This window comes from Pleurodeles waltl, chromosome 4_1 (assembly GCF_031143425.1).
Source record: "Pleurodeles waltl isolate 20211129_DDA chromosome 4_1, aPleWal1.hap1.20221129, whole genome shotgun sequence".
Lineage (NCBI taxonomy): Eukaryota > Metazoa > Chordata > Amphibia > Caudata > Salamandridae > Pleurodeles > Pleurodeles waltl.
The window spans coordinates 1,008,597,915-1,008,614,013 of record NC_090442.1 but is presented as its reverse complement, the minus strand read 5'-3'; the positions used below and the strand labels follow the sequence as shown (position 1 = coordinate 1,008,614,013).

The 16,099-nt window shown below is 47.0% G+C and overlaps 1 protein-coding gene across 5 annotated transcripts in view; it reads left to right on the top strand.

Annotated features, from left to right (window-relative positions):
- Positions 1–16,099, top strand: part of KMT2E (lysine methyltransferase 2E (inactive)) — a 1,466,695-nt gene that overhangs the window by 949,433 nt on the left and 501,163 nt on the right. For 4 of the 5 annotated variants that reach the window (XR_011202375.1, XM_069229869.1, XM_069229867.1 and 1 more), the window contains one exon: positions 13,778–13,876. The exons of the other annotated variant lie outside the window; for it this stretch is intronic. Coding sequence is in view for 3 of the 4 variants with exons in the window: in XM_069229869.1 (XP_069085970.1) it covers positions 13,778–13,876 (99 nt within the window). In the remaining variant the exon portion in view is untranslated. The remainder of the gene's footprint in view (positions 1–13,777; positions 13,877–16,099) is intronic. 5 annotated transcript variants of the gene reach the window in all.

Below are 16,099 nucleotides of genomic sequence, written 5' to 3'. Positions count from 1 at the left end.
GTGGTAACCAGATTACCACATTAATCTAATTTGATAGATTTATAGTTTTAGAACCCCTTTTAGGGGGCCATGGGGTATGCAGGGCCTACTGGGCCCACCTGTGAGGGTTGAGGGCTTTTTTTCTTGATGTCCTGGGTTGCTGCCTACCATGGATTCTGAACAACTGGGCCAGGTAACTCTTCTGCACTTGTCTCTCAGTGTTACACATGGTCGAGCAGTCCAGTGTTCCCTCGGTGGTAGGAAAGGAGGTGTGGCTACAGATTAGCGAACACGGGCTCACAACTCAACATGCACCCAGGAGCAGCAGTAAATCAGTGTCCAGCCAAATATTCACTTTTATGAAAAAAGAGAAACATTTTATTTCTAATGCTAACCATAGAAAGGAAAAAAAAACAATATTTATCAACAATACCAATTCCCCTTGAGGTCAGAGCTCTAGTGTTTCAATAGTGATTCCGTGGCTCCCTTCTCACATTAGCTGTAGTGGTTATTCTCCATTTACTGTTGGAAACTCCAGGGAATGCCCAACTAGCAGTCTGTGACTCAAAAGTCCAGTCTCACTCTTAAATAAGGCAAAAGTGTCCTAATGCTACAGCGCTCTCAGCAGTGAGTTACCCTGGGCCCGAAGACCCAAAACGGGTCTTACTTGCTCTCTTAAGAGTAAAGTGTACAGAGTCCTGGAGTGTGCCTCGTCTGCTGCCACTAGCAGTGGCTACAGTCCCAATCAGGTGAGTCAAATGCATGCACTCAGCAGCTGCACTCTGCAGGCACACTCTTTCTCCATCGTGTTCATGCTCCAGCAGCGATTGGACACTTCCTGCACTCCTCCAGAAGGGTAAGTACCTTCATGTTCCTGATGGGGGGTTGGGATGAGGGTGAATCAGCTGCACTCTGCAGGCACACTCTTACTCCCTCGTGATCGTGCTCCAGCAGTGATTGGACTTTTCCTGCACTCCTCCTGAAGGGTAAGTATCTCCATGTTCCTGATGGGGGGTTGGGATGAGGGTGAATCAGATGCTCCAATCCTCAATCCTGAACTTGGTGGCAGAGCTCCCACGGAGTCCTCACTTGCTCAGTGGGTCAGACCAGTTACAGTCCACCTTGCTCCTGGTGAATCATGGGTCATCACTGCCTGCAGTCTATGGGCTTTGGCCCAATTGACACAGCACAGGTATTCCTGGCCCTTCTGACATACCGGGCTGCCACACAAGGCTTCAGCCCTTCTTGCACGACACTCTTTACCATGGCAGCCCCTCCTAGCATACCGGATTGCCACAAGGTTAACGCACAGGCTTCAGCCTTTTCCACAGCCTCCCCTCCTGATATAACCCAGTCACCACAGAGATACCGGGCAAGGTTTCAGTCCTAACCGCACTGCAGTCTTTTCTAAGGCTAGCTTCATGGCAGCCCCCTACTGGCATCAGTGAGCTGCCATCTCAGTCCTGCACACAGGCAACAAATGGATTGGTTTCCTCACAGCTCACACAGGGAGTTCGCTCAAGAGGGCTCCCAACTGGACCTTGCTCCCTCCAATGCTGTCCGCACACTTTTCTTGTCAAGTAGGCAGAAGCTGGTGCTCCAAGCACCAGGGATGTGGTTTTGTTTTTCCTGGCTGATGTTCCCTCACCCAGCTGGTAGACAAAGCCCAGTCCTGGTCACAGGCGAAGACTTGCAGTGGTTCTCCTCCTCACACAGCCTGTCTAGCTGCTTTTGCAGATGACAATTTTAGGAGTCTCCAACTCACCTTATACTCCATTTCCAGACACCTAATGTGATTTAGGGTATGAGTCATTTAAGTGTTATATTGGGGTTCTGTTCCTTGAAATGTCTACTTTTCTGTCCCCTTCTCCTCTTGAACAGCCGTCTGTCACAGGAAGGTTGTCTCTGAAGCTGATAGTCCCACACCACAGGCTATAGGAGTGACTAGAGTTCACATCTGGATGTCAACCACAGTGATATGTGTCTAAATAAGTTAGTCTAGGGATCCTAGAGCTATTCGTTGATTCTCTTATCAGCCCCATCTCCTTCCTGAGGTATGCCCAGACCCCTTCCTTGTGACCTCTCACTAAATCCAAGAGCAATATTTGAATTGCACAGGGGAGACCTGGCCCTCACCTCCCCAGTGTGGGCCCCAACCAGCTTACAGGAATGCAGCAATCCACAAATATTTCTGGGGGATCTCTCTATCTCCACTCCATGTTTCACCATGCAGGCCTGGGTCTCCCAAAATGGAATCCAGGGCCCTCCATATATAGTAATATCCACAGGCACAGATACACTCAGTGCATGTTTACAGCATACACACATTGCACAGTACTGTATCCTCCATATAATGCACCACTCACAGGCACACATATATGCGTATAACATGCAGGCACTGCCCAGCACTTATCATTTATGTTCTGTACTACTCACAGGCACACATACTTCCAGCACGTGAATTTAACATTCATGCAATGCACTCATCATGTACTGCACCTCTCACAGGTACACATGCATCCAGTACACAGACATCCAGCAATTGCTTTTAACATGCACATACTGTATTGTTTGTGTATTGCACCATTGACAGGTACATTTACAGCCAACACATGCACTTATCCTACCCACACTGCACAGCACTCTTGAGATACTGTACCGCTCATTCGCTCTTGCAACTCTAGCACATGCATACACCTTGAACGCACCACTCAGTACTGCATTATCCTTGTGTGACACCCTTAGGCACATATACACCCAGCACAGGTACACCATTTCTGTGTAGCACAACACTTCGGTTAGAAAGGACCAGCAGCGCTCCACAGGGCACAGTTGGCATTGCCCAATGATATTATCGCACTTTGGGCTCAAACAGACAGCACCTCAGGAGATACAAGAAACCCCGATGCCTTGAAATACTCTGCCATGTCTAACTTTTTTGTGAGGGATCCTGTCACGTCGAGCTGCTTGTCCCAGAAAGCCTGCCCTGAACGAACAATGCCCTTTTTCGGGCCCCGCATGTATTTAGTGAGGAAGATTGCCAATTTTTAATCAAGCTCGGGGATAGGCACAACTTTGCCTTAAAGAGAGGGGCAGGGACACTTCACCCGTAGGCGTTTCCAGACCTCTTTGTCAAGGGGTTTCCTAAGTCGGTGCGCCACATAGGATGCACTTTGGGAGCCGGGTCCCACTCGGGGAACAAGGACACATCAGGCTGTCAGGATTCAGCATGTCACTATCTGAGAGAGCTGAGCAATTAAAGGCTGGAAGACAACTTTCGGATGATGGCCTCCAGGGCCAGATTGCTCTCCGTCAGTGTCCGACCCCGACTGGGAATCATCAGCGTCCGGGTTTACATAGGAAGGGACAGATGTATCTTGATTCCCAGCTGGTAGCGGAGAGTTATCAGAATGCGGGGCATCCTGGACCAGGAAGGCTTGCTGAAGTCCTAGATTTTTACGTTTTGCCTTGGCCTTGCAAGGCGGAGTGATAGGGAGCTCACAAGGTTGCGTGCGTGCCCATGGGGGCGCCAGTGCCTTCCCTCTCAAAGAGGGCTATAGGGCAGGCTTAGCCAGCCACTGGAATCTCCTTTCGAAAGACTCTATGGCATAGTACCCCGCCTTGTGGATGGGTTCATCCACTGCATCACAGAATTCTTCTTCAAACGGAAAGTATTGGACTTGATCTCCATCCATGAAAGTTGTTTCTTCGTACTAGATAGCAGGGTATCTGGGACAATGGGTTAAGGGCAGTGCTTTAAATGGGCCGGTACTGTCCGGTTCGGAGTACCGACACTTTTTTTATTTTTGTCAGAGTACCTTCACTTCTCAAGAAAAACGTAATGCTTATAATTGGAGAGTGCCGGTACTTCTCAGTAATTCTTCTCAGAATTCTTTTTTTTTCATTTCAAGCACTGGTTAAGGGCAGATGTAGCGGTGAAAAGTATTAAGTAGTCAAGAGGGGATCTCCCCTCGGACACTTATTCGCCCTTTGGATACGTTATACTGACCGTGCAGTATATGGCGTTATGAGTACTATGTACCAATCACCTGCAAGCGCTGCACAGACCCCTATTAACAGGGCGTCCTACTCAGTGCTTAATTTGTGCTTGTTGTTTCCGCTGCTGAGCACCGGCACTTAGTTTTCTGGGCCGGGCTTATTATTCTGCCTCAAGCATCTGCTGCGACCAAAATACACACATGGGAAAGATGGAGGAAGAGAAAAACGAAAAGGCGACACAAAGGGAGAAAGTAGAAAGGGGCAAGAGTGAGCTGAAGGGGCAGGGATTGGTTTTATATGGATTGAAGAGGCCCGAGATGGCTTCAGGATTACGCTACCTCAGTATTCCGTGTTCGCACATTTAATTGCAGCAGACACGTGTTTAAGAGGAGGGCTTTGGGCAGTGGCACCTTTTTATTTACAAATTAAGCACTGGTCTTACTCCAGGACAGACAGGAGGCAGGGGTCTGCGATCGTCGTTTCAGCAGCGCGCTTAATTTCCCTTCAATGCGTACGTCGAACGCGGGCGGAATTGATGAGGAGCGCAGCACTGTTTGTCCAGTCCGCAGCGCCATCTAGCGGCCAGTGGCTCACCCCGCGCTCTGTACCAGTCAACAGAAAGGCTCGCGAAGAGACCGAAAACGTTACTGCCAGCCAAGCACCAAATATTCCAGAAAAAAAGACATAAAGGCGTTAACGTATTAAAGCCCGGGGAGTGGCTGGTGAGCGCAGATGTTCCGGCGCTGACGACAGCGGTAACTCACCTGGCCTTTAAAGGTAGGGTGACCAGATTTCCAGAATAAAAAACCGGGCCAGCCATTGGAAGTCTTTAATTATCACTCTACAGAAACACACCACTGTAGCACGAAAATTAAAGACATCCTCAGACAGGCTGCCATTGTGTTGCAAGAGGGTTTTGTGAACAGGCCTCAGATGACTGGCTCTGCAGGGGTTAATTAAACCCCCTCCCCTCCCAATAAATTCTGCTGTGCTGCCTGAATCTGATAGAGAATTTTAGTTGCAGCTTCCTAACCTTAGAATTTCCCCCAGGCATCAGACTGGATCTGGAGATTTTTCATCAAGCAATAAATACCCTTGTATATCGTTAGATGGCGTCAGTGGTGTTGGTTGTTTCCGTGAGCGTCAGCGCTGTAATCGCTGTGATGACGTTGGGCGTAGTACATAGACGCCGCCTCAGCTCAGTGACGTCAGTTCTTTTCTCTCCACACCACAAGCTGATCCTGAGAGAGCTACCCTACTCATTTTTTGGCTGCTTGGACCTTTTTGTTGGATTTTTGGTGAAGTTTTATTGCATTAAGATATCCCAGAAGTTCGGCTTCAAACCTTGCGAGGACTGTCACCGCATTATGCCGGTGATGGATCCGCATCAGGTTTGTTTACGGTGCCTGAAGCACGAACATGACCCGAAGTCGTGTTCCAAGTGCCGGGCCATTCACCCAAAGGTCTTGAGGGAGCGGTCCCTCAAGCTTATGGCGGCCTGGCGCTTGACTCCGCTTCGGTTACGGTCTCGCTCGAGAGGAAGGTCTCGAGACCGTTTACGGAGCCACCACCAATCGTCCTCCTCGAAGTCTTCGGGTCAAGGTAAGAAGAAGGAAAAGTCGAAGAAATCTCTTAACCCTTTGACTACACCCTGTCGCTCGGCTGATGCGACGCAGTAGGAGCGTTGACGCACTAGGCCTCCGTCCTCAGAGCCTGCTTTTGGGTCTGCTCTGCTCCTCCTCAAGTTTCCAGGAGCGGGGTTGACCCCTGCCCAATAAAAGGAATTCTGTGAAGCCAGTGCACCCCATTTTTAGGCAGTCCTTGCCCGTTATGGCGCCTTTGGGCCCAGGGGGGTTTGGTTGGAGGGCATTCGGGTTCCGCGTCAGAGGCTCCGGACACTGAAGTCCCCTCTGGACCTGCTCTTGGATCTGTACCGATGCTGGTCTAACCATTGAGACATTCCCTGGCGACAGTTCAAATGTAGACACTCCCAATGTCGGTGGTGCCCACTATCGGCACCAACCCAATCCTGATCCCCGACGACTCGGAGTTAGAACGGCATCGACTGACGCCACCTCCTTCTTTGATGGGGTCTATTCACCCCAGGTTCGATTCTGACCCTTTTTCTTATGGGTTGGAATTCGGGGAAGATTTGGAGGGGGTCCCTTGACCCTTTTGAATACCAGGATGATCCTAACATGGACTGGGCACATGAGCTGGGTGAGCCAAGGGGTATGGATACCTCTCCAGACGCTGGCATGCTGTCCCTACCTACCGTGGCTACAGCAGAGGGAGCTACTTATTCCATGGTGATCAGGAGGGTGGCTGAGGTCCTCCGCCTTGAGCTGCCTACTGTTCAGGTCAGGTATAATCTGACGGAGGTGCTTCAACCAGGGCCTTCCAACTCTGAGCCTCTTCTTCCATTCAATTAAGCCCTCACCTGTGTCCTGTTGGGTAATTGGTTCAGACCCAACACAGGGGCTCCTGTGAACAGGACAATCGCATGCCACCATCGGCCCGCCCGAAACGACCCTAAATTCCTGTCCCAACACCCCACACCTGAGAGCCTTATTATCCAGGCATCCTCATACTCTGGTGCATTCCCTTCTGCACCTATGGATAGGGACTCAAAAAGGCTGGCACATTTTTGGAATAAGATGTTTTCTTCTTCCAATGTAGCTCTTCGGTCAGTGAACACAGTATGCCTTTTGGGCTGTTATACTCGCTCTCTGGGATACGGTCGCGTAAGTCTTGCCGCAGATACCAGAGGAGGCCTGTGCTATTGTCTCCCAAGCTGTTACCGATGAGAGAGATGCAGCAAAGTTCACCATCCGATATGTGCTGGACATGACCAACTCTCCGGGTAGATCGGTTGCAACGACGGTGTCCTTGAGGCGCCACACCTTGTTACGAACATCTGGTTTCTCATGGAATGTCCAACAGACCCTTATGGACATGACCTTTGATGGCTCCCGTCTTTTTGGAGACAAGGCGGACTCGGTGCTAGAGAGGTTCAAGGACTCCCGGGCTACGGCTCAGTCCCTCGAACTTTCCACTGCCCCTCATCCCCAACATTCTGTCGCATCCCTTTCCCAGCCTCTGTGCCACCCATGCTGTTCATCCGCTGCATGGCCAGGGATGAGGAATCTAACGTGGTCATGGGACAGGGAATCAGAGGTCTGCCCAATCCACTCCTGCCCCTGCTGCAGGCTCCAAATCCTCCTAGTCCGTCCCCTCTCTCTGGTCCAGTTGGCGGCTGGATTCGCCATCACCTGCCCCACTGGGAATCCATCACTATGGACAGGTGGGTTTTGCAGATTGTTCGGAGGGGCAACTCCCTCCCCTTCGAGTCTGTCCCACCAGCCATGCTTCCATCATTCGGCTGTATACCACAGGATCAATGGGCTCTTCTCCGGCAGGAAGTCGCAGCTCTCTTGGCCAAGGGAGCCATAGAGAGGGTCCCTAGCTCAGGTCCTGTCTGCCTTGGACCCTGGAGACTGGATGGTAGCGTTGGACGTGCAGGACCCTTACTTTCATTTTCCCATCCTGCCAGCCAACAGACATTACCTACGATTCGTGGTAGGTCACAAGCACTTTAAATTTACTGCGCTCCCCTTCGGCCTTACCAGCGCCCCATGGGTGTTCACGAAAGTGATGGCGATGGTTGCAGCTCATCTGCGCAGGTTGGGGGTTTCAGTCTTCCTCTACCTAAACGACTGGCTGTTGAAGACAGACACACTCCAAAAAGTCAACTTCCACCTTCAGACTATGGCGAACCTCCTGCACATGCTGGGGTTCACTATAAACGTGCCAAAGTCACACCTGACTCCCTCTCAGACGCTCCCTTTTATCAGAGCTGTTCTGGAGACAGTGCAGTTTTGGGCCTATCCTCCCGCAAAGCAAGTCCAGGATATTCAGGCTATGATTCTGATTTTTCAGCCTTCATCTTATGTTTCAGTGAGACTGACTCTGAGGCTGCTGGGCATCATGGCCTCCTGCATCCTGCTAGTGACACATGCCAGATGGAGGGACTGCGAAAGACATGCAGTGGTGGCTTTCAAATCGGCATTAGGTCAACTGCAGATCTCTCTCCTTTCCCCAGCCAGATCTATCCATAGTGACGGACGCATCACTTCTGGGAGGGGGCAGCCACATGGGACAGGTGGAGATCAGAAGGCTCTGGTCTCCGGCAGAGTCCTGGCTCCATATCAATCTTCTGGAGGGCCAGTTGATGAGGTTTGCTTTGAAAGCATTTCTTCCCTCTCTCAAAGGAAAAGTGGTGCAAGTGTTCACAGACAACACTACCTCATGTGGTATTTCAACAAACAGGGCAGAGTAGGGGCCTGGACCCTTTGTCTGTTAGCGCTGCGCCTCTGGACATGGCTAGCACATCTGGACATCACCCTGGTGGTTCAACATCTGGTGGGCTCTCTGAACGCCAGAGCAGACGAACTCAGCTGTCGATGCATCACCCATTTGTTTCCTCCCACTCCATTTATCATGCCTCAGTGGACCTCAATCTTGTCCTTACTTACTTAATGTATGCTCCCTTTGAGACAATGCACAATGGCCCATTACTGCTCCTTACTTTCAAGACTGTTGTTCTTTTGTTGCCATCACTTGTGCTCGCAGAGTGAGTGAGTTTCAGGCTCTTTCTTCTAAGCCCCCATTTTTGTCTATGCACCCTGACAAAGTAGTGTTACGCACTACGGCTTCCTTCCTTCCCAAAGTAGTTACACTTTTTCATGTAGGCCAGTCCATCACTTTGCCTACTTTTTACGCACCTCCACATCCTTCTCATGAGGAGAGACTCCACCGCCTGGGTCCAAAAAGAGCGTTGGCGTTCTATCTCAATCATACCAAAGATTTCCAGGTGGACAATTAACCCTTTGGTGGATATGTGGGTGCGAAGAAAGGGTCCATGGGTCCTTCTTTGCATCAAGATGTGCAATGCTTTAGCAAAGAAGCAACCCCCTGAGGGCTTGCATGCTCATTCCACCAGATCAGCTGCTGCTTCCACAGTGTTAGCATGCTGAGTTCCTGTCCTGGATACCTGCCAGGCAACAACGTGTGCATCTCTGCACACGTTTACTAAACATTACTCCCTGGACAGTCAGGTCCGTAGGGACGGCTACTTGGGTCGTTCGGTCCTTCAGGACTTTCTAGTACGATCTTGGTTCGCAGCCCACTTCTGAGGATGGCATTGCTTGGGTAGCTATTCTAAGGTAAGGACTCTACAACTGGAAGTCTCTGTCAGATGTACAAGTTACTTACCTTCGGTAACGATATATCTTGTAGAGACGTAGTCTAGTTGCAGATTCCTTACTGACCTACCCATCCTCCCTGCGTGCAAACTGATTTCTAGGGACAGGGCTTCCCCATTCAGGGCCTTAGCTCTGGCGCACCAATTTCATTGTTCTTTGTGGCTCTGCGTTTTGGCGTGGAAAGTCGTGAAAAGAAACTGACATCACTGCGCTGAGGCAGCATCTAAGTACTACTCCTGATGTCATCACGGCGACTACGATGCCCGCGGATTTGACCAACGCCATCTACCGACTCGCAAGGGTATTGCTCGAAGAAAAATCTCCGGATCCAGTCTGACGCCTGGGGGGAAATTCTAAGGTAAGGAATCTGCAAGTAGAATATGTCTACCAGCTATATTGTTACAGAAGGTAAGTAACTTCTACATTAAGTCAGACAGCACAGGAGGAGCGTCTTTTAATCACATCTCTGTCCTTGGTGCTAGGAGAGGGCTGGTTTAAACGTGAGCCTTCAGAGCACAGTGATAAATATGCGTGCTGAGCCAGCCCTCTCTCAAAACCAGGACATTTATCTGGTTTTGCAACAAGTGTCAGGACACCGGGACAGTAATTGAAAAACCTGGTACTGTCTGGGCAAATCCGGGACGTCTGGTCACCCTATCTAGAGACCCTCAGGAGCACACCACCAGAATGTAGTGACTAGCAACCCCCAGGGGGTCAGCAAACACAGTATGAACATAACAGAACACAAAAACCGTACAATTACGGCACAAATAAAGACAATATCAAGAAGAGAAACTCAAGACTTGACCTTATTGGCTGTTGAGGAACAAAGAAAGAGGGAGAATAAACCGTGACCTAGTCTTTATTTGGATGATCTGTGCAGTGATTGGATTTCAGAAGATTGTTCTGGTATTTCTACCTTCCCTGGTGTTTTTGGGAAAGGTAGTTTGTTGATATATAATGTTCCTTGTGGCTGCTGTTAATAAAAAAAAAAAAAAGTAGGGACAGCATAATCCTTGCCTCCCATCCTGATATTGAATCTTTTTCACTGTATAATTCCATGCAGCTAATGCCTGGTAGATTTTAGGGTTGAGCGTGCAAGCGCTCCAGCCTGCTGTAATCTGACTGTGGGCTTTTAACCATGCCAAGCTTATGCCCATAAGTTTCATTGGTTCGTGGGCTTGCTTTTTAAAAATCACTTGATTTTATTTGCAAAAGGCATGCATACATTATGCTTTTTCCTGTGTTTAGCCCTCCTCGAGTGCTCCGGCCAACTACTGAAAACATACGAAGCTCCATGTTTTCAGGATGGTTGCTGGACTACTTTTTCTTTTTATTTCCTATGCAGCGCTATCTCGCACATTTGCGGATACGCTTGACTGCAAGCAAACTTCTGTTTCACTTTGTGTGCTCCTTCACACTCATTGTGTGGCACTTAAAATCGGCTCACTTTATGTGGCATTAAAAGTCCGGTTAGGACTTTACAATGCTAATAGCTCTAAGTCGAGCAATTGCAAGACCAATTGCATTACAAATGCTTGTTCTGTATTCTCTTCCAGCTGCTCAGCAGCCGCTTTCTGAAGGACATTTTTTAGCTTGCTATTCTTTCTAGAGTTTGACTACCAATGAAGATCCTGTGATGCAGAAGAAGAGGTTACTTGAAATCCTGGTTCTGCCTTGTAGGAATCTTCATGGAAGTCATAAACAACCTACGTGTATGTGACTGAGTAAAGTTGAACATTAGAAAGCAAAGAAATATAAACTCAGTTACCTAAGCTACAGCAAAAAGGAACTGGCTCACCGAGTAACTATCAGTAGAGTGAAATATGGGTAGAGGAACCTCCTGGTCTGTTAAAGAGACAGGGTGTTTTTCTCACCCTACAATGAAAGCCTATTCTGCTGTATTTTCTTTCCCTTCCCTTGATACATTTTCACAACTTCCTGCACATTAAATGCTGCAAAGCAGGCTGGAACTGTTAATTCTGATTCAGCATAATTTCTCAAGAAAAATATATTGAGCCTGTGATAGGCTTTCATAGGGAGTGACTAGTCATAAATACATCCTCACCCTGTGTGAACTCTGAATAAACAGTATATCTGTAAGAAGTGCTCTGGGGTAGGCAGTGCAGTATTATTTTAGCGTTTGGTTTCAACAAATATTGCTGCGATTGAGAACCAGCATGGGTAAGTAAGTGACCTTTTCTTCTGATTGCTTATTGTTATTGCAACGGACTGACAGTAGTGGCAGTCAAATACCTCTATATTAGGCATGTTATGTTAAAGTTGATTTGTACGTGTTTCAGAAGTGGGATCACAATGTTGGTTTTTGGCCTGGAGAAGGTGGGCCACCTAATTCAAATTTTGTAGGCAGTCTAGTGGGTATGCTGTTAGGCTTGATCACTTAGCATTGGTATAATTGAAGTTAAAATAACGAGAGCGCCAGCCCAGCATGGTGTAAGGCTCAAGTGGCCATAGTTACATTTTTGTCCAGTTAGCAAGGTTGGTAGCTACGTTTTTATTGTTTTCAAAGCAGTAAGGTTGTTTTTGATGTAGGCGTGTTGTAAGATATTGGCATAACAAAACTTGCCATTGATGAGGATTCCAACCACTGGGTTGGGAAACGTGGAGTTTATAGAAGACACAGTATGACTGGAAGATGTCCCCTTGATAGAGCCTGTGTGAACATACTGAAGCCACTGGCAAAAGAAGTCTTGTATTTTTCTCATGATAAAGGGCCGACAGTCATAGGGGTGTTTGTGACAACGCAGTTCAGTAAAGTGGTGCAATATTAAGTAAAGAATAAGGCACAGTTCTAGAATCTAAATAGTTATTAGGCAATGCTTTTGTTTATACATTTTTTTTCAGGATTGTCATTACTTAGAAGACCCTGGATCTTGGGGCTATAAGACCTGCATCAGTGGAAGAGCAGAAATTGACCACGCAACAGATAAAGTAGCTTTTAGACCTTGAATATCAAAGGCTTAAAGCCATAGAGACTGCCACAGCTAAGACACTTGTTTTTCCCATTGCTTCCTCTCCTCTGATCGTTCAGGGGCTTGGAGCACTATTTGTGAAGAAAGCCTGACAGAATTTTATGATGTGATCTGTTTCCTTGAATGGTCACGATCAATTTGCTAATATATGAGCAGCTAAACGGCATGAGGGGTTTTGTGATGCAGCATAATATGTCAGTGCACACGAATCAAGAGATGGCATTTCATGAGTGGTGTGAGCAATGATTGTTGATTCAGAGGATTAAATTGATGAAGCAGGCAGCTACTCAAGTGAGTATGTTGATGCGTTCCTTTGTTATATTAGTTGAAATGGCAAAGAAGAAAGACAAGGTAGATTGCATAGGATCACAATATGACCAAGGGCTATGGTGCAGTTATTCAGAGAATACATTGTTGTTTCAGGGTGATGTTAATGGGAGAAGGCACTGGCTATGCTGTTAATGTTATTCTGTTAGGAGGAAGGGAACTGTTAATAGTTTGGGTTTACAGGTAGTATTCAGTGCCACCTAGCCTACGACGTTGCTTTAAGTCATGCAGAGTTCTTAGGAGACAGGGTGAGTTACGCTATGCAGGTTAAAGAGTGAAAGTTCTGGTTTGTTAGCAATACTTTACACGTCTGTCCCTTAGTCAAGGACGGAAGCATTCTTGCAGAATGCTTGCGCCTATTGTGGATTAGATGGTTCCTTTTGTACTGGATCCTGTGGTGGGTACATTAATGTTGGCCATTTTTCTAAGTCTCTGTGAGTTCATTTGTGGTTTGTATAATGGGAGGGAGGATTTAATTAATGTATGTGTTGGCCTGGTCCCAGAAGGATGTTTGGAGAGAATGTGGAGGAGCAGTTAGGAGAAAATGAGTAAGTCTGCTGAGGTCATAGCTGATATGCTTTCAGTTTTAAAGCTTGTCTATTTAGTGATTCATACAGTAATCTCATGAGGTGCGATGTTTTTACTTTTCAGAGTGAATCGAGAGACTGTGTGGTAGAAACAGCTAAGGTTGAGGCTTATTGGCAATGTTTCTTTGTGTATCTTATTCAAATAAGGATTACATTATTGATATGCAAGGAGTGAAGGCTCTCATGGAATGACAGGTAGCCTTCAGTAGTAGTTCATTTAGATTTGGCTTTAGGTTAGCATTGCGTCATTCTAAATGCCAGCTTGTGGATACCGTTCTATTGGATGTGGCAGGGTTGGACCTAGAATCACCGGTTGAGAGAGCAGTCTGCTTCCACAGTAACCAATTTATGTTTCAAGGCCAGATGGTCTAATGGCAGTTAGCCGTGGCAAGCAAATCACATTCAGGACTGGCTGCTTGGAACATGCACACGATGGACAATTAATGTTAACGGTATGTAACTTTTCCCTTCATGAATGATGGCACAAAATGCTTAGTTCTTATCTTTGTTATGCCAACCGATTGTGTCTGAGGTTGACCCTAATCTTGTAGAAGCTATCTAGTGATTAGTTTTCCCACATTAATAGATGTAGTGGAGATTCTGTAAAGCAGTCGTTTCCATCTTTCAGGAGCCAGATTTTATTGATGAATTAGAAGAAAAAACTCCTATTAGCAATGAAGTAGAAATGGAATCTGAGGAGCAGATTGCACAAAGGAAAAGGAAGATGGTAAGTTGGGAAGCGGACAGCTGTGGAAAGCGGTCACTAGTGCTTTTTGGCAACTGCTTCTCCCATGCTTATTGTTGCTTCCTTTCTCTGGTCCAGTACGCTGAGACAGCTGAGTTTTGCTTGAACGTCTTATTGACAGCTTGCTGTATGGCTTGGTCCTTTTTCATCAGTCACACTTAAAAGTGTATTCAGTGGTTTTACTTTAGATTTAAATGTACAAAACGTACGAGACGGACTAAAACAGTTCCTGGCTCCTTACTGCTATTACTACATTTTCAGCGCCTTTCCTATTGTTAAGTGGTTCGTAAATTGAAATACCTCACTTGTGGTTTACGGCTAAACCTCTCATGTACCTTCCCTTGGCTATAAATGACAGTAACAGTTGTTATATCACCTTTTCTGCACCTTAAGAGCCTACTTCCTCCTCTTTTTCATAGTGCTTCCCTTTTTTTCACTCCTCTCCTGTATCATTTTGCTTATATCGTGTCTGTGCTGATGTGTGCGTACATTATCCATGGTTAAAGTGCAGTTATTGTCATGATTAAAAAAAAAAAATTCCCTTAATTTCGGATGTCATGGTTTGGGCCAGAGTCCACAACTCGCACAAGTAGCCATGTAACCATTTGTCACGACTCACGTGCTGCTTACGCCTGGAATCCGCAGATCGAGTGGCGTGGGTCTTGAATGTTCGGCTCTGGCCCAGAAAGGGGCGACTCTTTCTGGTAGCCACGGTGCTGTAGGCAATGGAAACGCCAAGAACAGACTGTGCCCTTCAGAAATAGCGCCAGAGGGAAAAAAAAACCTGAAAAGGGGAAAAAACCTCCAAACAGATAGATTCCTGAAACAGGAACAAAAGAACAGGAATCAACAGAGGCAAAAATATAGGTAATACACGGAATAGACAAGATCTAGCACAGAAAGGCTAAGAAACAGGAGCGAAGACACCATCTAAACAGAAAGTGTTGCAGCGCAAGGAAAGTAAGAAACACATCCCTTAAATACCACTAAACAGGAAATGACCAACAGGAAGTAAAAGGACACCATCTTAGATAGGGAAAAGTACATAGAACAGAATAGACTAGGAACCATAGAGAATAGGGAACAAGGAATGCTGGGAAGAAAAAGGTAACATGGGAAGGGGGAAAAAACATAAAGGAAGGTACAACCAGATGTCCCAGAAAAAGAAGAAAAGAAAAGAACAGGTAAGAGGGCTCAGGATGCCCGAAAAACACGGTGCACAGAAACAGAGCGAGGCCCCATGCCCAATCTGGGGCCTCGCAAAGCACACAATAGACTGGGGGCGCGCCGCGTCCTGCAGACGCGTTGTGCGGCCCGAGCCGAATGTTCGGCTCGCGGCGCGACACCATTAACATACACACCAATATAATGGTTATATCATTGCACCTGGTGTGATAGATGTAATTACAAATGTAAATAATCTTACAGATGAGATTGCATACCACATTACCATTTACACCTTGAAAGAACAACTATAAATGTTGTGATATTATTTTGAATGTGTGTTTTGATTTCATTATATAGTGCTATGGGGTGTTACTTGTTGGTTTTAATAATTAAACTCATAAGTATTTCATTTGGTGTGCAATTTATAGTTTGCATGGCCTGCGGGCAGGTCTTGCTCCCTATTAAGCTTTGTGGACCACTAATGGCTGACAGGAGCAAAAAGCTCCCTCAGTCAATCAGATTTTATTTGTTTGTGATTTTGGTTCAGTGTGGTACCTGTTTTTATGACCCACCATTGGATTAACAGTCCAAATATCTATAATTTAATCCTTGCAAGTCAATCAACCTTTTTAAAGAAAATGCTAATTTCTAAGGGCACTTCCATGAGTAAAGTACTACATCTGATAGAGACTTCTAGCTGCAGATTACTTACCTTAGAATATCCGCAGACGTCAGACAAGTTTTGGAAGATTTTCCAGCAGTACCCCTGCGTGCTGGTAGGTAGTGTCGATCGGCTCCACATTGGTATCGTCTGCACCAGAAGTGACATGCGTGGTACCTATATAGGCTCTACTCTGGTGCATTGATGTTAGTTCTTTCCTTTCTGCTCCAGATAGCACTGATCTGGCCTGAGCTATCTCTCAGTCACTTTTTGACTAGCTCTGTCACAGGCAAATGTCGGTGACAGACCCCCACTTGGGGTGTTTGGAGTGCATGGGCGCACAGCTTCAAGACCTGTGATGACTGCCGCGGCATGCA